This window comes from Siniperca chuatsi, linkage group LG6 (assembly GCF_020085105.1).
Source record: "Siniperca chuatsi isolate FFG_IHB_CAS linkage group LG6, ASM2008510v1, whole genome shotgun sequence".
NCBI classification, from domain to species: domain Eukaryota; kingdom Metazoa; phylum Chordata; class Actinopteri; order Centrarchiformes; family Sinipercidae; genus Siniperca; species Siniperca chuatsi.
In genome coordinates this window covers 3,979,915-4,002,534 of record NC_058047.1, presented here as the reverse complement: position 1 = coordinate 4,002,534, position 22,620 = coordinate 3,979,915, and the positions used below count along the sequence as shown (strand labels likewise).

The following is a 22,620-nucleotide window of genomic DNA, read 5'->3' as shown; positions in this document are numbered from 1 at the left end:
AGTTGATGGTTGTTGGTATTCTCTTTGGCCATGTCGACATTAAGCAAAAACGTCTTTGTCTTTATTTTGGTCTGCAATCTCAAAAAAACATGAAAATGCTGGTCTCTCAATGTAGCTTGGACAGGAATTACAAAGCTTTACTAAAACGCTGATGTTGCATGTACATACTTGGCATGTGGCTTTGTAGCATGCAGCCAGTTTTCTGTCGTCTCCAAATCTATCAGTGATCTCTCATTTTGTAATGTATGTCAGTATTGCTGATCACAAAATACTGGTTTTGGTGTTTTTGTTCATGCTGGAGAATGCCTTTGCGAGCTTCAAAAAACTGATTTCCATTCCAGCTACTCTCTGTAGCTGTTTGTAGCGTGGACATGGCCTAACTGATGACAAGACTCTTTCTACATGTGTAGTCATGTGTGTCAGTGTGTGCACTTGTGTGATTGCTCCACACAGCCCCTGGGTGTGACCGCAGCCCACTGCAGACCTGTTGCCATGTTTATGCGCGCGTTTATATTTTCGAGGTAGGAGTGATTGATTGGTGGTAAATGTCTGCAGGGTAGATCACGCGATCGAGGGAAGGCAGGAATGAAGGGGTTCTTCTTTTCTTGATTGGCTTTTCCAGGGAGTTCCCATTCCAGGGGATCTTATCCAGTGCTAAAGGAATGGGGTGTACAACTGCGCCTCTGATGCCTGTTCTCCTAATAAACTCTTCTTTATACTCATTACTGATACAGATTTCTTCCTGAACATCTCTTGCCCTTTTTTCTCCAAACTATGAACGTTTCTAGAATATTTTACTCTTGTTAAAATAGTTGAGCATATTTGAGCAATTTCGACTCTAATGGCATTCATCGCTTCTAAATGAATCAGTTAATTTCAGTTAAACATTCTGTTGCTTGTAGCAACCGCTCTTGTCACCATTATATGGCAGTTGCAGTTTAATTGACAATGTTACCACCACCCTTTTGTCAGATCTGTGACCAAGCAAATATTGACAGCCATTTTTTATCTGCTCTGCAAATGTCCTTTTTGCAGCATCATCTTTTGTGATTGTTGAGTTGTATTTTACAAAAATCAAAAAAAAAAAAAAAAAAAACGATAGATATAGCCGCTTTAAGTCATTTAATAGGAAAAAATGCCAAACGTTCTCTAGTTCCAGCTCCACAAATGTGAGGATTTGCTGTTTTTCTCTGTTTTATATCAGTATGAATTGTCTTTGGGTTTTGGACTGGTGGTTGGACAAAACAAGAAATTTGAAGATGTCAACTTGTGCTGGTGGGACTTACTATTGTTTTATATGTAGCACTAACTTCATTCAAGTAATCAACAGATAGATTAATCAAGAGAAAAAATAATCATTAATTGCAGTCGTAGTTTTTTCATTCATAGAGAACAGTGGCTGTGGCCATTTTGAATTGTGATGGCTGCAATGGTGAGAGATTTTCAAAAAGTAAGGAAACATCCCCAGAAACATCTCAGCAGCATAATCATCTTCTTCAATCTCAAACCGTATAATCAGTATGTCCCAAACTATATCCTTTTGCCAAAATACTGTCAGAGTTGCAGCTTTTGCAGAGATTTGGGTCATCACCGAGGGCGATATTACTACACAAAATGTATTTTACCACATGTTCAAACTGTTTGCAATGGTTTGAGAGGTTTCTGTGGACCTTTTGATTTGGTTTTCAAGGCAGAAAAATGTTTGAGTATTGCTTTAATAACGTTACTTACATTAAAGCTCATTGTAACATGATTCATTTGTAAGGATGTGTGTCTGGCAGTGGTACTGGGAAAACTATCAGACTATCAAAAAATGAAGGCGTATTGGACCCCAAACTGATTGCATTGGCTCAGGCACCCTTCAGATTTCTTTCATTTAGGTGCCCTGAGACATGGAGCAGGGCAGAAACGGTGGAGAGATTGGCCACCACCGGTTCGCATCAGTGTCATCAAGACAAAACGATGCAGAGAAAAAGAGAGAAGGAGTGAAAGAGGTAGAGTGGAGTGCCGGGAGGCAGACAGGGACTTTCCAGACTCGACTGCATAAATCCAGAGTTTGACAGCTAATCTCCAACCCTCAGTCTACCTGCCCTGACATACGCTCTCGTAGCACGTATTTCTCCATGTGCGCTACCCACCCTCCCACGTCTCCATCTGTCTCCCTCAGATCCACCTGATCTGTTTGACTTGTATTTGTTCATTGCCATAGCTGCAGCAGCCTCCACTCTGACCGAGCAGAACACGCCTGTAATTAGACAGAAAAACGCAGAGATCGAGATATGATCATAATGATAAGTGAACATCAGTGGGGTGGGGGGGGTGGGGTTATTGGTTTAATGCATGTCATGCCATGTAAAGATCCCTGATTTGAAAAAAAATATGTTGTTGACCTTGAATTTGCCTTTTATGTTTAAGGTACGTATGTACATTTTTTTTAATTCTGTCTTTTAAGCTATCTTTAAGTTGATCAACATTTCAGTGTTCTGCCTCACATTCTGTAACTGTCTCTGCGCTTTAACTGTGTATACAGTGAATAGCCATAATAAAAGAAACACCTGAATAAATGAGGGAGAAAATCTGTCTTGAAAGCATGCTGGTACATTTCATTCTCTGTATGAAAGGTGTTTGCCAAAAACACAAAGGCATTTCAGTGATAATCTTCATCCCATACTGAAGCTACGTTTTAATGGGACTTTAATGGAGAGACGTGAGACTAAATCTCACAGGATGAAGATGAGCACATCAAAGATTCTTTATCATAAACAGTAAAACACTGAATGAAACAAGTTCTCATTTTCAAGTCTTTTGGGGCAAGTCCTCCAGCCTGTTTCCACTACAGCAACTTTTCCAGCGGCTTGGGAACCATTTTAGGAATTCAGGAACTTTAGCTCTGCTTTTGAGTGGCAGAACCAGGGACTAAATGTAGCCTGTTCCTGGCCCCAAACAAGTCCCTGCAACTCTGTGGTGGTCCAGGAACGATCAAGGCGGAGTTTGCAGTGCTGAATGTCATTCACTGGTCAAACACAAAGCTTGTGGCCGCTACGATGTGTGAAATAGCTAAACAAATGCCGGGTGCCACTAATGAATATGAATCCACTATAAGACGAGTGTGGACATTAATGTTTATATTACAAAGTTATATGAAATTTGACCTCTCAGGGATTCTGAAGAGTAATGAGATTAACAAAACCTAATTTACTATTTGATTCATCACGATTATGTGCTAAAGCAGAAATGAACAACCATAAAACCCTCTACACTACTTTGGCGACAGCCAGTCTCCTTTTCCACTTCTCCTTTGCATCCATTCAAACAGTAAAGTCCTTTGTTAATTCATTATTGGTCTAATTTGTCTAATCTTCATAGTCCTTCAGATGCAGTGGGAATGCAAACAATGATGCACAAAAGTGACTTTTAGTTCCTGATTTAGTTTCTGTGGCTCCCAAGGTCCATTCATGTTGGATGATATCGCACCTCACGATAGCCATCCAATGCCAATGTGCAGTGCTAGAAGTAGTGTGCCCTTTATTTAGTGACACAGAAAGTAAAGGTGTGGAAGTCGAGGTGGTGGAACCTTTATACAGGACTGTGCACATGTCCCGTCACAGACCTGCAATTAACATTTATCTTTTTATTAGTCATAACCACGATCTTTCCCAAACTAACCAAGTGTTTTAGTTTCATAACCTTAACCCTGCCTTAACCATGGTCTATTTTCCATGAACTTTCGTAAGCGATGTTCTTATCTGGTGAGGGGGTTTGATATAGTCCAAAATGGACACTGTTGTGGACAGCAGTACACAGTTCTATTTTTTTATCACAACGGGTGCCTGCAAAGGCGGATGTGTTCACATGTGCATTTGGCGCGACTGGTCTGTACATACAGTCCACTCAGTCATTCATTTTGGGCTTCGCAGACGCTTGCAGACATTGGCAGATGACGATGGCATTTATGTCAAGGAGACCCTCATGGCTATGCAGGCTCAGAAAGAATAATTTGAGCTTTTGTATTGAGAAATATTTAGTTAAAAAGTCCAGGTCAAGTCATATGTCTTCAAAGGGAAATTGCAAGTCAAGATGAGTCTTTCAGGCCTTTGTATGGCTATGCAGGCTCAGAAAGAATAATTTGAGCTTTTGTATTGAGAAATATTTAGTTAAAAAGTCCAGGTCAAGTCATATGTCTTTAAAGGGAAATTGCAAGTCAAGATGAGTCTTTCAGGCCTTTGTATTCCAAGACCTGCATCTTTTGTTATACCAGTTTCCTGTTATATAAACCGTATATCCTTCATTAACCCAACTATAAAACAACTCATGAGAACCATGTAAACCTGTTACCATGTTAAACAGATGCGCTATTAATAAACTCCTTCAGGTGCACTCTGTAATTAAAGCTCTTCAGAGGCTTGTATTGTTTCCGCTTGTCACTGTATCTATATTTAGTCTTCAGCCTTCAAATGTCACCTGTTAAACACAAAGCACTTTGGTTGCAAGGGAACTCTTGGCAAGACGTGAGTGTCTATGTGTGTGTGTTTGTATTGTATGTATTGCATGTATTGCATTATTTGAGAATTTCTGACATGCTTAAAATGTGTGGAGTCAGTGGCTGCAGTGTTTTTACTGATGAAGTCTCATGCCGGGGAGCGATGTTGTTATTGAGATCCATTTTAAGAACACTTGGTTCCCAGCAAGAAAACACTCGATCAAAGAGCCAAAACACGTTCCAGCTGGATGATGCAATGTCATACATCCACGCCTCTGTCTTGCTCTCCCTGTCACTCACTTTTCACTGAGTACACCTCTTACTCTCCTATAAATTGTATTGTGTCTGCCTCTCAGGCAAAGGCAAATTGGCACACTTCAAGGAAAAAATAGCACTTTGTTTTTCTAACAGGTGTGTGTGTGTGTGTGTCTGTGTTTATGCACAGACGAGCTCGAGTGACACAATTCCAACAAGACAGAACTGGAGGTGGCGAGATTCCCCCTCAAGTTTCATCACATGACAGCAACACATGATGATGGAGATACAGCTCTGTTTGGAGAGTGGGGTGTTAGCGTGGGCCTGCATACAGCAACAGTAGCTTAGGCTACAGCAGGTAGCTTGTGAAAACACGAGAAAATTGTGGAGTAATTCAGAATCATGTTGCACTACAACCATAGTCTTTACTGACCTCTATAAATCACAGAGTAACTTAATGATTAGTGTTCACTTTTAACCATCATCTGGTTGACGTTTTAATTTATATTTTTGCTTCAGTCTATTTCTGTAACATACAGTAGTAATAATTTCAATTGTGCCCAGATTTTTAGGTAGTTTAAATCTTTCATGTTAGCCTCTCTGAGTTTACATCTTTTGTTTTCAGCTACTTCTTAGAGCTGCAACAATTAGTTGATTAATCAATTAGTTCATCAACAGAAAAAGAATTGGCGACTATTTAAATAATCGATTAATTGTTTAAGTCAAATATTTTTTACCAAAAATGCCCAAAATTCTGTGCCTCTCCAGCTTCTCCAGTGTGAGGATTCACTGCCTTTCTCTGTTTTATATCATTCTCAACTGAATATCAATGGGTTTTGGTCAGACAAAACAAGACATTTGAAAACCTCAACTTGGGCTCTGGGAAATTGTGATATACATTTTTTTTTAATACTATTTTCTGACGTTTCTTTGCTACAAAATGTGTTAGATAGGTGGTTGGGTGTCTATGGTTCGCATTCTATCTCCTACCAACAGTCAATGTTGGTTTCTTTCAACCATGAAGATGATCTTTCCTGAACCTTAACTAAGTAGTTGCCTATACTAAACAACCAAATGTATTGGTAGGAGAGGAATCTGATTACCAATATCCATGTAAACTGGGGTTTTGTACTGTAGCAGCCAGACTGAGGCAACAGCTACCATCCATAAACACTGAACTTCCCAGCAAATATGAGTGAATGATTAAAAAATAATCTTACAGACTACTCCTTTAACGTGCTATCAAATAATTCATTCTCCAGGCTGTTGTAGACTATCCTTTCCCATTGCTGTTAATTAGAAGTAAAAGGTTTATTAACCACTGTTCCCACCTTCCGCTTACTGATGCAAATAAAAACCACTGAAAGGAGCAGCGCTGCACTAAGGCATAAGTGGGGTCTATATCTTGGCTTCATAATAGAGATGAGTGACACTGCAGTTGAGTTGCTGAAAGCGGAGTAATTGGTCTGTCTGGTGGTGTGTGGGTTACCAGGCTGGGTCTAAACCTTTCTCTCCTGGAGGGAATTCAGTCTGTTTGTCTTTGCCCTGTTAACACACGACTGCTCCTAATTTCAGTTGGCCTGTAATGTGATGCGTAAAGGTGTAATTGACTGTGGTTTTTCTCCACAAACCCCCACCCATGCTCATGTACACACACGCACACACACTCGCACACACACTCGCACACACACACATACACACACACTTTCTCTCCCTCCTCTGTCTGTCTCTATTTTTGTTTCTTCCATACCTGCCTTTCTTTTTTCCCCTCTCAGTCGTCTCCACCTCCAGGGCGTCTTAGTGATTTCTTTATTTGAGTGTTTGCGGTTGGCAGGAATGTGCTGGAGTTTCAGTGTTTGACAACGTAGTCCACAACAACGAGAAAGTGATGCTCATAGAGGGGCAGTCCTGCTGCTTTCACTAGTTTCTTCAGTAATTTCACTGGAATCTCAGGTATGATGACAGTTTATCACAGAGGTCATTAATCTGCTGCATCAGTGTTTTACTGTAGTGATGCTTCTGAACGAACAGCAGTTGACAAGGGAGCAGGTTGCTTATTGTTTTGGGTTATAATAAAACAAAAAGTTTTCTTTTGTTTACTTTAAACATTAGAAAACTAATATTTCAGATCTCAAACTATCTACGACAAGAATCTGGGTGAAATAACAATGAAGATCATGAAGATGAAAACATGGCACCTTACAGGACATCAAAGAATGTGCTCATTACCTCCAGTCATCCCAGCAGTGAAATGAAAAATAGATGCATAATTTACAGGAGGGGAAATCAGTTTACACATTACATATTTTTACCTAGATTTTATGATTGCATGTGCAATCATAAAATCCACTGCAATTTATAGTAATAGATAGGGTCCTCTTGTGGAGAAGACAGATCAAAAGTCTCAATTTTTTATGTGATTGTACAGTTTTCAGGTAATTATTAATTATTTAAGTCTCAAAAATAACACAGGATAAGGACAATATGTAATTTCCATTATGGATAGAGATTATTCAGAATGAAATATTTTTCAAACTATGAATACAGTTGATATAAAACATTTTTCATTTAGAATATTGTAAAGTTTTGTACATTCTAAAAAAAGATAATAAACAAAACTCACAATAACAATAGAAAATTCAAAGAATTTGTTTTCTTGTAAAGTTTTCATAACACCATTTTTTACCTTAAACTTTTACACACAAATATGTATTGACATTATGCTATGCATTGATGTTGTCATTTCTGTAACCCAAATGACAACAACTCTAAAACATTACATTATATACACCTGCCCATGTGTCCCACATCAACTGCTTACATATTGAGTGTTATCAGCAGATCAATCAGCAATAGGATTCATTAATGGGTGTCTATTTGGCAAATAGATATTTTTACAGGTAATTGTCAAACCAGAAAATGGTCTTTTACTGAAAATATGTCAAATTTCCATCATCTATTGCCAAACAACCTTAACAGTATTGGTATAATGGTAGTAAACAGAGAAAAACAAGCTAATGCTGTAATAATATAAAAATAATGATAATACTGTGAAGCTCTGACCAGAAAACCAAAAAATGACTCATTGTTCCTTTGTCATTTTTTCATTTTATGGAGTAACTTTACTCTTATGTGTTCTTATGTGTCCTCAATTCATATCACTTTAGCAACCTTCGTTTCTATGCTCTTGAGTGATTGACTTGTTCTTTTTTTTTTCTGAACGCATAATAGAACTCTACATTCTTCTATCACTGTGTATATACAACTTAATGCCTTCATATTATCCTGTATGGAAGGCCATGCAGGTATGCAGAGGGAGGCCACGGCTGAATAAATGTAGCTCATATTTATACATCTGTCAAGACACACACTAACAGTCTGGTATATGTGAGCGCGCGCACACCCACACACTCACATACATGTACAGAGTCACATTCCCCAGTTTCAAGCATGCATTTCAACAGGCCTTGTGTGAGCAGGAAAGAAATGAAACCACTAAATGTGGCACATATATCCTGTACATTTAGAACCTTTTAAACGGTTCGCTTTTTTTTTTTTTCGGGTCGGCGGCGGACCCCCAATGCTGACAGAGCCTGGCTGACTTCCCAGAACAGAACAATATCTGCCAGGTCGACTGAGGGGCCCAGCAGCCACCCCCCCAAACACACACACACACACACACACGTATACACACAGTGGTGTACACAAACATCTGGCCTTTAAACCGTCAGCGCTCAGGCCTTGCCTTACATAATGACAGAGAATGGAGGCATTAAGGCAATTTGTTTGATTTAAGTTGTCAAGGTGTCCTGGACCCTGCCCCTCTCAGCTGGTTTTGATACCCGGAGTCTGTGTGTGTGTGTGTGTGTGTGTGTGTGTGTGTGTCGCATACCTCTTCTGTGTTGGAAAAACATGAGGAATGTCCACACAGACAGCAGGACAGAGAGGGGTCTCGATGAGGGAGGTACTGTAGTAGCATAAAATAAGGTTTATGAAGTCCAGGGAGAGTGAGCAGAGACAAAGCAGGAGGAGAAACGTGAGGAAGGAAGAGGTGGAGGAGGGGAGGAGCTCCACAGTGACGGAGAAAGAGCTAAAGGTGGACCTGAGAGAGCTGGGATTACATTACGTATGTTGGAGAGGAAATCGGTCTTGTGTGCGAGTGTGTGACTGTCCCCTCCCCTTCACTGAACATGAAGGCAGGTATTGTCTGTTTCAGGTTTAGGCTTCATCAGGAGCCAGTACACTCCAACGCTGGCTGCACCAGAACTGACCTGCACAACGTGACACACATTTACATTTGTTGTCCACTTACATTTTAATCAAAATTTCCATCAGAAACTATCAAAGATCAAAGAATAAATAAACAAGGTCACAAACACATACAACGGCTCTTCAGTAAAAATGGTGTATCTTGGTGAGACTCAGATAATCAGTTGTGTCAGAGACGCATTTTTTTCAACTGGTTAATTTTGAGACGTCTGTTTGAGATTTTGGATTGGATTCTATTGCACAGGTATTACCATTACTGTGTCCAACTCTTGTGTTTGCTGTATGAATGCTGTAGAAAACATCATAATGTAACATACAGTATATGCTGGTGCAAATGTCCCCTCACTTTCTTTTGAAAATGCCAGAATGCAAAGTAAAAGCGTGAGTGGAGCGTCACAGGTAATTACACTGAGCTGTGGAGTGTAATTGAACCTGATCAAACCTGCTCACTATGTGTATGTGTGTTAGTGCATGTGGATGGACTTTGAGTGGAATAGAGGCCCAGTGTTCTTTGGTCCCAGCTTTAAATAAGGGGTCTTTATCTGACCGTGTGCGCAGCGCTGCTGTGGAAGCACTAAAGGGCCAAAGCGTTTCCTCTGTACAGACATGGCTCATGCCGCTTGCTCCAGGTGTGGTGACCACTAACCAGCATGGCTTTTAACCGTCACGCCTGATTTGGAGCCTGAGGCCAACCTGGCACTCACACAAGCACACACAGACCAGGTACACAGTGTCACGCGCTCACACAGTCATGCATGCACACATCCATTTCTAATTTAAACTCAATTTCCCCCCAAGTGTTCATTACGTTCTCTCCCCTCTTGGCCTTCAGCAGTGGAAACAGGCATTCTGGGAGTTGTTGTTTCTGAGAGTATTTAGTTTGAGGTATGAGCTTTCTGATCAGCTCTGATGGCTCCAGAAACAACCCATTCCCCAATTACGTTCTCCATCATTGTCGCCCCCCACCTTTTTTAAAGGAAGATTTTGGTGAATTTGTGTGAAATGTGATCTGTCAGTTTGACAGTTTTTATGTCATGTAACTCAGACCTTGTGAACTTTGTCGAGTCACTGACTTTGATTCATTTTGTTTTCAGTTATACTTTGGCAATACCCTTCATTATTTACGTGTGGATGATTTAAAAGGTATCTATTGTTGAATTTCAAAACTTGAGACCTCACAGTTGCAACACTGGACCTTGATTGGCTGACATGACAATTCCAGTGCCTTGAAATTTAAATATGGCTGACCTGATAAGTGGCAGCTTTCCAGTGCAAATGCAGCAAGCCTGACTTAAAGGATTTTAGTAAACTTTTAATGAATTGAACCACTAAAGACAAAGTGCATTTTTGGTGTGTTGAATATAACTGAACTACTAAAATATTGGTGTGAAACTAGGGTTAGTGGTTTTAAAAATTCATTAGAAGTTAGCCATTAAAATGCATGTAAAATCAAATTGTAACATTGTCCATAGCACTAGCAGAGCTATTTTTAAATCTTTTGGGGCAAGTTCACTTCAAGTCTGAAGTCAGTCAAGTGAAATCACATCTTCAAGGCGTGACGAGTGACACGCCTGTCACGGTATTTTTAATTTTTTTTCTTGTTCCGGGATTTCACCAGGTCAAAACTTGAGACTTGAATGTTTTTGCTTTCAGGTTTTGAGCAGTCTTAACTCAAGTCAAAGTCAGAATCAGAAATACTTTATTGATTCTGACCACTGAATCTTGGATTTCAAGACACAGACACAGGTCCAAATCATATGTCTCAAGTTTACAGGTCTATACTATAGTCTAAATTGAATAGCTTGAATCCTTTACGTAATGTGTTTTAATGAATAGAGGACATTTCCTATCAAGGTCCTTAATAATTTCTCCTTCTCTTTTTCTCTCTCCCTCTTTCTTAGATCTCCTTTGAGTTGGCCGAGTACACCGCTAATGTGGATGGTGTAGGTACCCTTCGTCTCTTGGACGCTATAAAGACATGTGGTCTGACCAACAGCGTAAAATTCTACCAGGCCTCCACCAGCGAGCTATACGGCAAAGTCCAGGAGATTCCTCAGAAGGAAACCACGCCCTTTTACCCTCGCTCACCTTACGGTAATACACACATACGTAATGTACTGTAGATCCATGTGGAAACACACACATGGATTACCTAACATTTTCTACCTTGCACCATTCGTCAAAAGATTGTGTATGGCCATGTAAGGGAATACAAACACAGATTGCTTGATACCTCTGCAGCACTTTTTCCTTGTGAGTGTGAGTGAGTGTGAGTGTGAGTGTGAGTGTGAGTGTGAGTGTGAGTGTGTGTGTGTGTGTGTGTGTGTGTGTGTGTGAGCGTGTGTGTATGAGTAAGTGAATAGAGGGGGGCTTCAGTGCTCAGGCAGCGTTTGAGCTCTCCACACACCCCGAGGCCAAACGTCTGACTGAAGACTGGAGTGGCTCTCACTTTAACAAAGACACCTTTATATCCACAGCACTCAGCGCACACTCACATACACACTTACACACACATGCAGGCTGTACACGTGTGTGAGCGATCAGGTTTCATGTTCTCTGTTGTCTAAATGCTCTCCTCACTGACACTTTCCCCGTCTGTCAGCGCTCAATCTGAGGCTGCATGGGAGGCACATACCATCATGAGGAGGGCTGATCCTTTATTAATTAGACGTGGGAAGGGGGAGGCATAGGTTGCCATGGTGACCTCCCTACACCTCGAGTGTGCATCCTGACCTACTGTCATCAACGGGCGCCTCCCTTTGCTTTCTCTGGTATTCCCCTCATCACTGGAGAAGGGAGGAGGAGGAAGATGGTGAGAGGAAAAGAAAGGATAACTTTTGTACAAGGCTGCTTTCGGTCAATCAGCAGGAGTCTGCCGTTTATGTTCCTGACGGTGAAATATGATCTGCAGTACCGCTGTGTTCAACCATGACATGTAGCGTAGTTACAACACCGAATCTTTCTCTCTTTTGTGGTCTTTCCGCAGATTTGAGAAGAGAGGATCAGTGTTTCTCTGCTTAAACTGACACTGTTATAGTCCACAGAGGAATGATTGTGGCTCTGAAGAGACTATTGGGTTTTGTGTGAAGTGATATCTCTTAACTTTTCTGCGTGAATATACGTAAAATTGGTACTAATATGCTTCTGTTTCCTCTGTCCCGGTCTTTCTCCAACTCTCCTATCAGGTGCTGCAAAGCTCTATGCCTACTGGATCGTGGTGAACTTTCGAGAGGCCTACAACATGTTCGCTGTCAACGGGATCCTCTTTAACCACGAGAGCCCGAGGAGAGGTGAGCTCACAGTATGATACGCATTCTGCTGTTCCATGTCATGTCGTGGTTGTTTTGGTTGTGGAAATTGGGTCGTTGCAGCATCTGATAGTAATGGAGGAGAAGAAAAGATGGCATTAGGGCTGAGCAATGTTTTGATTATATTACTGATAACAAAGGTTTTTTAATTAAATCATTCCTCTTTGCTGTCTGTTGTTTATCATGATCAGGCAGGAGTTGGAAGAGAGACATTACTTTATTTAATATAACTTGAACTTTATAATTCCATTTACAAATATGTATAACAATTAAAGCTCAATAAAAAAGCTTATTTATTGCAGTCAAAAATCTGCCAATAGTTTGGATTTTCTTTATAAACACAGTATGTTAACACTGACTGCAGAGTAATTATATTAATCTGCAAATGTTACAAATGCAGGCAGTTAGAGGTACTCTGTCCTCAGTTTACCATTTTATTCCTGAGGCTACACATTTCTGTAAAGATACCTTCATCACAGCACCACAAGAGTGGTGTCATTTTTACAGTAAGTCAGCAATTACCATCAGGTGTGGGGTAAAGGCTTACAATGACTGCTTTTTTTACAACAGAACACCTTTTGTTAAAGAAATACAAAAGCACACAACATCGGGAAATGAAATCCTACTCTGAGGCCACAACACAACATGTCATGGTGGAACAAAGTTCAATTGTAGGTATATAACCAAAACAAGGTGTTTAAAAATGGCGTAATTTAACATTTTCATTATATCATATCATACATCAGTTTTTTGTGAGGTTCAAGTTATGTTGTGAAAGAATCTTCAACCCACAATAAAGCAGTAAAACTAAATATAAACTGTTGTTGGATTGTGTAAAAGTTTTCAATTACATGCTCAATATAAAGTAATATTCATTCATAGGTGGAACCAGGTTTCTCATAACTACATGACACACACACACACACACACACACACACACATTCTGACATAGTGAGTGGGTTGTGGTCACATTTTTAATATGTGCTCTGAACCCCTTGGGTCGCAGGCGCTGGTTTAACCCGATTTACACGCCACCACGGCCCAAAATTAATACCACATGACTTCAGCGCCAGTGCTGCACCCAGGTCAGCTGCTCAGGTGTTTATGATTTATCCCCTAATGAAGACCCTGGCCACGACCCCAGCCAAGGTCAGGGGTCAGCCAGTAAACCCTAATGGGTTACCACAGATAGATAGATGTGGGAACTGGTGTAGTTTACAGCCAGTTCATCAAAAACGGTGTGGTCGCCATCGAGGTCTTGTAATAGAGAATTAGTCTCTCTGGGAATGATGTTTGATGCAGACAAGCGAGTAGAACGGGTTGGATGACATGAGGAGTGATGGAGATAAGTAGTGCTAAAGCAATATGTCGATCAACAGAAAATTACTGTGAAACAATTCTAATAATTGGTTAATCGGTTGGGTCACTTATCAGGCAAAAATGCCAAACATTCTCTGGTTCTAGTCTCTTCAATTTTAAAATTCGCTGCCTTTGTTAATTGAATATCTTTGGGTTTTGGACAGTTGGTCAGACAAAAAAAAAAAAAAAAAAAAAAAAAAAACATTTTGAAGATATCACCTCTGGAAACGTTTCAGTTTTTTCTGACATTGTATAGACATTACAATTAATCAGTTAATCGAAAAATACTCAAGTTATTGATCATGAAAATAATCATTAGTTACAGCCCTAGAGATAAACAAAGGGGCTGACTGAGTGGCCCTGTGAAACTGTGAAATCAGACATGCTTGTGTCCTTTGCCACAAGTGCACACAATGACGTTGTAAGGGCAAACAAAGCTTGCTGCCTGCTCGAAAACACGTCCATAGCCTTTTCGTCCTTGGTCAGCTCTTTCTCATCTCCCTCTCTGATTCTGCCTCCATCTTTCCATTCTTGCCACACACACTCCTTTCCTCTTTCTTGCTTCATTCCATGTCTTACTGCTCCTTTCTCCACAGTCAGCATTTCTACAGCAGGCCATTGGGTTTACTCCTTCCACTTCTATTCTCAGAGTTACGGCTGTTGTTGCTCATAAAGCAGGAACGCTGTGCTGTGATGTGGCCAGATGTCCCACGGCTGCCTTGCACAACCCAGTGTGGCGCTTGACTTGGCTGGATTGGCCAGTGTTTACCCAGGCCCCCAGGGCCCGCCGTGACCCTGCCACTGCTGCACTGAGGGGGTGTTTGGCCATGCTCTCCGTCACCCACAGGAGGGCTTTAGAAGGGAGGAGTTGGTATTCTGAGCTGCAAAACACCCCCATGGCACAGTTTTTCATCGTTGTAGTGTAAGGCTGTACTGTACACAGTGTGAGATATATAACTACTGTACTTAAACGTTACTGAATAGAGAGAATACTGATTCGCTGAGTTTATAAATGCTTTTTTTGGTGTTGTTAACTTCAGATGTTAAATAGGGCTGTTGCATGCTGTATACTAATTCAACCTAGTGAGTATGTTTTACCTTCATACCAACCAAACATATTAAAACTGCCAACATGCGTACTAAAATATCATTATTTTTTAACTGGAATGTTTTAAGTTATACTGTATGCTGCATTGTTCGATTGTTCAACAAGAAACTGAAATTGTGGAATGTGGTGACTCCAGTGACAGCTCAAAAAACTATAACATGAGCAAAAGTTTTCCTTGTTGCCGTATTTATTATTTTCTTGAATTTAAAATTGTTGATCGTGTCCTCTCAGTCGTGATTGAAGTGTGTTAATGTTAATGACAATTTTCATCACACCTTGAATCATTTTTTGTTAGTACAAAATATAACATCTCTGTATTTTAGTAAATAGACCACAGACTGTACATAAAGATGAACGATGCGTCTCCACTTCCTCCCACTGTACAAAAATGAAGCCGAAGTATCCCGGATACGGGAGCTGCCATCTTGCAATGGTGACGTCATTTGGAGCCAGAGTCTACGCAGTAGCGATCGGGGTTTGAGCCGCAGTACTGAGGTCCTGTCCATACACCCGGCCAACTCAATTGCGAGCGGAGTTCGCTGTCAATCATGATGTGTAACCCCCTTTTAATAGCATCAAATAACTAATTAAAACCAAACTTATCAGAAAAATTACCACTTGAACATACACCAGCGTGATAAGAACTACCTAAAATGACAGAAACCATCTTTGTGAAAGATGTATTTGACGTGCACTTCGATTTTTTTAGTTTGGCCCATGTCCCATCCGCTAACATGGAGGGGGCGGGGTTAATGACCTATACTGTAGCCAGCCACCAGGGGGCGATCGAGAAGTTTTGTCTTCACTTTTTGGAAGATGTCATGTCGTCCATCTTTATATACAGTCAATGAAATAGACACGGATGGATCAATATCAATTTCTTTTATATAAACCTTCAAAATACGAAACATTATTGTACATATTATATACTGTACTTTATAATGTTAATGTATAGTATATAGGCATTGGGACACAATGTAGATCTTTTTGGGAAAAAATTCAACTGAATCACAGTTAGTAAATAAATTTAAGAACTCAGCAGTTGACAAGGAAGCATGACAAGGAAAGACAATGACAATGGCTACCAAGGTAAGGATAAAACTTGCTCCAAACTTAAACCTTCTCAACAGTAAAAACTGCACCAAAAATCACTAAAATATATAAAATAAAAATCAGTAAATTCACCCTAATGGCACTACTGACTAAGTGATTTCGGGAAATTGCTCACTAAAACACCAAAACACTGACATCACCAAAGAAGCTAGTGAAACATATTGCAGCTCATCAGTGCCAGAGGAATTTTCATCACTCCTCTGTTCTCAACCACACCCTGTACATCTCTGCTCAGTATGTTTGAACACTATCCCTACTTGTGTTCATGCACTTTGGCAGAGATATAAAGGGTTATTCATTACCTGTGTGCTGCCCCTCCTGTCCTTTACATGCCACTTGTACCTCTGGATAATTAGTCACTAATGAGGGAGGAAGTCCATGATGTCAATTTCAGTGGCTCTGACATCACCACTCTCAGTCCAACCCCTCCCACACACAGGAAAAGCTGTGATGTCATTGTCCCAGGGTGCCAGCGGCTGTGTGTGCCTGCGTTTGAGAAACAAATAGATGTTTGCCTTTTATGAGGGAGTTTTTCCCTTTAATAACAAACTCACTGAGTCTTGCTCTAATGGCGTCTGCTAAAATGATCTACCAGTGGCCAGTCATCGCAGTGTGGCGTGTTGTGGTGTGTCATATAGGATGGTCTGGTGGCTGCTGGGAATGACTGGAGAGGGAAGAGTGAAGCTTAACACTAGTTTCCCTCAGACTTACTGTCCCTCTGTAGGATTCAACAAGGAGCTCTGTCTCTTACTTCGCCCAGGATGACTTAATCCCAGCAGTAAAGTGCTTCTGGTTTCTCTTACAGTTCTCATACAACACCTGACCGCTCAACCAATAAGCAGCTGATCTCCATTGTTCTGCAGCGAAAGGTTGGAATTGGACAATCGGGAATGAAAAATATCTCTGTGGAAATCCAGCGTGAAGCAAAGCAAACAGAAGCCTGCATCTGCCAGCCGGTTCACTCCGTGGCTAGCTCCTTTCTGGTTAGCTTAGTTGTTAGCCATAACAAACAGCCTTCACACTGACTCTGAAGAGGGGGATTAGCATTAGGAGGGGTGCTAAATAGACTCCATATTGCTGTGACTTATGAGACAGTGCAGTACTCCACAGTCTCTTGGCAAGAGTGATCAGCAATGAAACCTGTGCAAATAACCAGTTCATATATTTATTTGGTCAAAATATTCAACAAAAATACAGTCCCTCCCAAAAATCTAAGTTTGACAATAAAAGACAAAACCCAAGTTTAATTTATAGTTATTAGCTGTGTGTTGATCTAACACTCGGCAGTAAATCAGTGCATTAATATGTTTTGTGTGTGTATCCACTGTTGCTACTACTGACCAGCTCCAGTTGTAGGCTAATCCCCTGGTTTATTTGGGGAAGTCCCATCCATCTCTCCACCCTGAGAGCTCTGTGGTTCACGCTTGGCAGTATAGAATAATATACTGTTATGTTAGGAGAGAAGACCAGTTAGCATTGGGGAAGTTAGAATAGCACTGCCAAAGTCAATGCTGCCCCCTCAAATACTCACACATACAGCCGGTGAGTCTCTACATGCCTTGGCTTCATCTTTCTGCTTTTGTTGATGTTGAGCCCAAAAGGTTAGATCGCATGATAGATTTGTAAGAGGATATGTTTTCCATTTATTGGAAAAGTTATTTTCAAAGGAAATCTTCATATAGGAATGACTCGGTCAGGGGGCGTCAAGGGGATTTGGCAGTATCTCGGAAGACGGAACTCGGCATGGAGCGGGCACATTTTGTTTTTCGATCTTTCATTTTACTGGGTGTTGATGAGAAAAGGCTGAGTGAGAGCAGTCTCAACTTCAGCTGAACTGTGGCCAGGTGAAGAGCGTAGTCTGATGCCTCAAAACAGAGCTGATGAGAGAGTCCTCTCCTCCCTCCACACCTTCCACCACCTTGTGTCACGTGGCCACAACGGTGCTTCCCTCCGCCTCAGCCTACCTTGGCTTCAGACGTCACGTGCTTGTTGAGGTTTCTACCTTCACTCATCCCCATTGCCGTCCTCAAATCTGTGTTTGTTGTCCCAGATCACCATGGTAACCAAGAATCTTGTTGACAGAGCGCTTGGTTTGAGAGGCGCTAATTGCACCGCGAGTGGAGGGCACCCCGTCGCCTTTCTCAACCTTTGCCAGGTACTGTCAAAGCCCTTCAGGAGGACAATCGAACCTCAAAATTTTGCTTTCGTCATTTGATTTAGATTTAGTCGAAATATGGAATGCCAGACACAATTACATCTTTGTTTTCAATACTAGGGTGAAACACTTTGTCTCATTTGCTCTCGGTTCTGCAATGTGGAGGTGGTACTGTCAGCGTTAGAGCTCAAGAAAAACATATATCTTCTACTCCCCTCTCTTTCTCACACCCTCCCTTTCTCTCACCACACCTTTGCACACCCTGTGCCATCCATCCATTTTGTTGCATCACACCCAATTAAAAAAAGTGACTTTGGTCTTTGTCTTTGTCTTCGCAACCCTCCAGCCCCATTCCAACCCTCCTCACATCACATTTCTTTCTCTCTGCACCCTCCCTGTCAGTTGAGTCAGCCCAGAACGAGGGCAGCAGTGTGTCAGGTGTGAATAGACGCTGTGTTGGCGGAGCTGAGCGCATGACCTCTCTTGGATGTAACGCAAATATTCTCCCTTCATCGAGGCTCCAGAGATCAGTCAGAATGCGAATTGTGCAATAACTGTGATGGGAGACTCTGACAGGGCTTTGGCCAGGGTGGAATCTGGCCAACCCCCGACCTGGGGAAGATTCCTCCTGCAGAATCACTCAGTATTCCTGCAAGTCAGGTATTTTGTTCATAACTCAGTACAGATAAAGAAGATGGGTTTGAGATTGGGTATGAGAGTACGCATTCATTTTGATGTAAACAGGGCTACAGGGTCAACCTAAATCCTGAAACGTGTGGGAGTGGAGTTAGAAGTTAAGGGTTGCATTTTTCACTTTTTCAAATTTACAACAAAGCCTTTCACTCCCCTAGGCCATTGCTCAAAGACAGAGTGGGATTATGGGATTTGCAGTTCTGGTTGAATTCCAAAACAGGTGTGTAAACCCTGTGTTGAGGTAACCTAAGGGTTTCTATGGCAATGACAACTGTGGCAATCAAAATTAAGTCTTGGCTATTTTTTCTTTACCAGCTTCAGAACGTGGCCAGTTCAGACAAGCTCGGGACAGAAATGACTCAACTGTCAAATATCTGGAAAATATGTTAAATGAGGCTCTGTGTTAAATGAAGTAGGCAATCTGCTGTCCTATTTTTGGAATGTGGCTCATTAAAACAGTCTGGGTTTCCAAGTCATTCCACATTTTTGTTAAGAAAAGGAAGAACTTAGTAACATCTTGCAAATCATCTTGGAACAGATTTACTTGGGGATGAAAAACATATGCCAGGACTAAAGTTGGAAGAGGAGTCTTGGCTTAGGAAGGAAGTGGATGTTCTACCTGTGCAAATGTAACATTAAAGATCAACTCGATAAATGTTTGATATAATTCAAGACTTGAATTTCAGTTTTACTAGAGCTAATGTGCCATTTGGCTGAGCCATGACCACACATTATGACTTCAAAATAAATGTTACAGAAGAGTGATTTGAATAAATCACACTAAGGCTGAATCTCAGTTAGTAAATGCACATAAATACACTCAGACAGTAATATAAATGAGTGTTAGTCAGACAGAGGTGAGGTCTTTGAGGTCTGAGTTTGTAAGGTCTGGGCCGTCACACAATTTGGAGACAGACTTCATAATTCACCTTTCTTTAGCAGCATGGTTCTAACAACAGAATCTGTTGAGTAACCAAGGCCAGTCAAACCAAAATCCCCTCAAACCCACAGTCCCCTCCCTGACTCCCCCACACCCGAGCCCCCAGCTGACAGCTCCCGTCCCCATCCTGTCTGGGCCCACATGGCCTGGCTCTGGATGGGAGACATCTCCGCACATTTCTCCTCACCCTCCTCCTCCTCCTTTTTCTCCCCATACTTCAGCCCAGCTGTGCCAACGAAGCCCGTGTGTTACGTTTTTCCTGTCGCTTCTCTGGCCAAAAAATGAAAAGGAATGATGGAAAAAAAGAAAAGAAACGGTTAAGTGAGAATGAGAGAGAGAGAGAGAGAAAGAGATTGAGTGTCCGTTTCTGGCATGGGATCTGCTGTCTGCTCAGTTTTCACGGCCCGTGGTTTTATTAGACTTTCCGCCGGGCCGCGGGCAAGGTTAAACGGCCACCGCTGCCCTGTTTGGGCTTAAAAACCTCCTGTTAGCCCCCCTGGCTCCCCTCGCTTGCCTCCACTCCCTCCTCCTAGCTGTCCTGCGGTGCTGCTGCCAGTAAAGGAAACACATTAACACCCGGGCCAGTAACAGAGCAGGCTTTGTCCACAGCCAGGCAGGCCGGTCCATTAGGCCCACGCTCTGGTCCACACCGCATCAATTAGAGCAGGCAGGGAGCAGAGCCACTCCAAACAGAGGTGTGAGCTTTACAAGGAGACTACAGGTGTGCTTGGGGGGAAATAATGGACTTTATTACTGATTGGGTGTACTGTGCTACACTGTATCCCTCTGCCACATTACTAAGAGCCAACTCGGCTCTGCAGAGTTTTGACAACCTGTGTTTAACCTGCAAACTTGAGTTTCCCTTGGATGTTGGATCAAATCAAACCCCTACCTTTCAATTTACTGTAGTTACCATTCTGGGCTCTTGTTACATTGCCTTGCCTCACCGGGTCGTAACATACAATATGGAGAGCTGCAACTAATGAAAATGTATTTATTGTGTAATCTATTGCTTATTATTATTGATTAATCTTTAGTGGGAATTCATCAGTTTCCAGAGTCCAAGGTGTTCTTGACAGACCAACAATCGTAAACCCCAAAATATTTTATTTACAATGATAGAAAATTGAGAAACACATTGAAAACAAAAGAGAACAATATGGTACCTTTGTTGTAGCAGAAATAGTTACAAATGTGAGTGGAGAGTTATGTAATTTTATCTCAAAATAAGTGTGCGTAATCAGATTTGTAAATGTGTAACAAAAAACAAAACAAAACAACTCTCCAAATCTGTATTCAGATTTGCAAGTGTATTGAGATTTGTAAATGTGTAGACAAATCTGCAAATGAGTACATAGATTTTAATTTTGTAAATAGTTCTGCTACAATTATGGCCCCATAGAACAAAAGTTGATTAGAGCAGAAAGTGGATTGTGTACACAAATGTGCTCAAATTGTTCACACGATGTAGGCTCAAAGATACAGAACAAAAAAAGCAATTACTCATGTTGCAATGTTTAAAGCAGCAAATACTGACGTTTGAGAGGGTAACCCTTCAAGTGTTTGAATCTTTTGCTTGATAAATGGCTCTATAGCCCTTCTTAAAAAACCCACGTCTTTAAAGCTTTATGCCCCCACTTTGTAACACACGCTCTCATTTAAAAAGCTCAAGCTGAGATAACTTTGGTGACATCACAAGGGCTTGTTTTCTCAGACTTTAGAAAGTTCCCCCAAAGCCACAGAATTATACAATTGTTTCTGGCTGACTAATATTCCCCATGAGTAGTTAACTGAAGTTCATGTGTAAAATCTGTGGAGTTCCCCTTTGAAATAGTTGTCGATTAGGTGTCTGTCCATCGACTAATTGCTTAATTGTTTGAGCACTAGATATATGACATGGTGTGTAGCTGCGTGGTAAATAACCCACGCCCAGTGATGAGCCGGAGAGCAAAGCTGACAGTCATGGACGTGTCAGTGGCAGATGAATAATTGTTCGTTAACATTTGACTTCAGTTAGCAGGAGCAGTGGTACCTGCCAGAACAGATGACCTGCCAGGTTAGAGAACGGCCCCGGGGCCAGATGAGACAGTCATGTAAAGGAGGGGGTTTCCATCGATAATTTATCTACGCTCTGTAGACATAGATTTTTGTTTAAAGTAGTGCTTGTAGTGGGATCCAGAGAAAGTCTGAAGACTGCATTGAGCCTCATTTAAACTTGATTAAACTCCAGCTCAACATGGCGACAAAGCAGCGTTGACACAGGGGCCATGTGACCTGCTACCAACACACAACATGCTGTATTTTCTCAAATAAGCGTGTCTAACCTTCTCTGGTCTGTTTTTGCTCAGCCTGCCCAGGGCTGTCGCTTTCCTATGAAATAATTACTACAAATTTGGTGCATTCGCATGATTGGGTTCATGGGATTTTCCTGTGTCTAAATAGAGGCTCTGCTCCATGTCAGGGCAACAGTGATACAGTATCGAGACAGAGCTGCAGTATTATGGCCAGAATGGGCGCAGAGCTAAAAGGCAGCATTCATCCCAGACATGATGAGTTTAAAAAACAGCATGTAGGAGCTCTTAAGAGGTCTCAAAGAGGTTCACGCAAGGTTGTGGGAGATTTATGTGCAGTAGAGATGTTGTGTGGGCTAAAAATAGCCAACTCTTTGATGCAAGCTTCAAGCTTTCCTTTGAAATTATATTTTCACATATCCCCACATATCTGCCATACTGGCTTTTGAACATAAGACAGAAGAGCCTAGCCAGAGCTAAACCCATCAAGCTCTAATAAGCTGTTTCAACTAAGATGGTGGCATTATTAGACATGACACCCTAATATTTAGTGTTGATTTCCATCATTATAATGCTGTGTTTGGGTTGGAGGTCTGGTGCATTTATTCGCAGGCTCTCTGCGGCATCTTTCCTCCCACAGCAGGAACAG

The 22,620-nt window shown here is 41.4% G+C and overlaps 1 protein-coding gene across 1 annotated transcript in view; it reads left to right on the top strand.

Annotated features, from left to right (window-relative positions):
• gmds (GDP-mannose 4,6-dehydratase) overlaps positions 1 to 22,620 on the top strand; it is a 173,713-nt gene that overhangs the window by 46,290 nt on the left and 104,803 nt on the right. The window contains exons 5-6 of the mRNA XM_044201037.1: positions 10,906 to 11,098; positions 12,190 to 12,294. Coding sequence (XP_044056972.1) covers positions 10,906 to 11,098; positions 12,190 to 12,294 — 298 coding nt within the window. The remainder of the gene's footprint in view (positions 1 to 10,905; positions 11,099 to 12,189; positions 12,295 to 22,620) is intronic.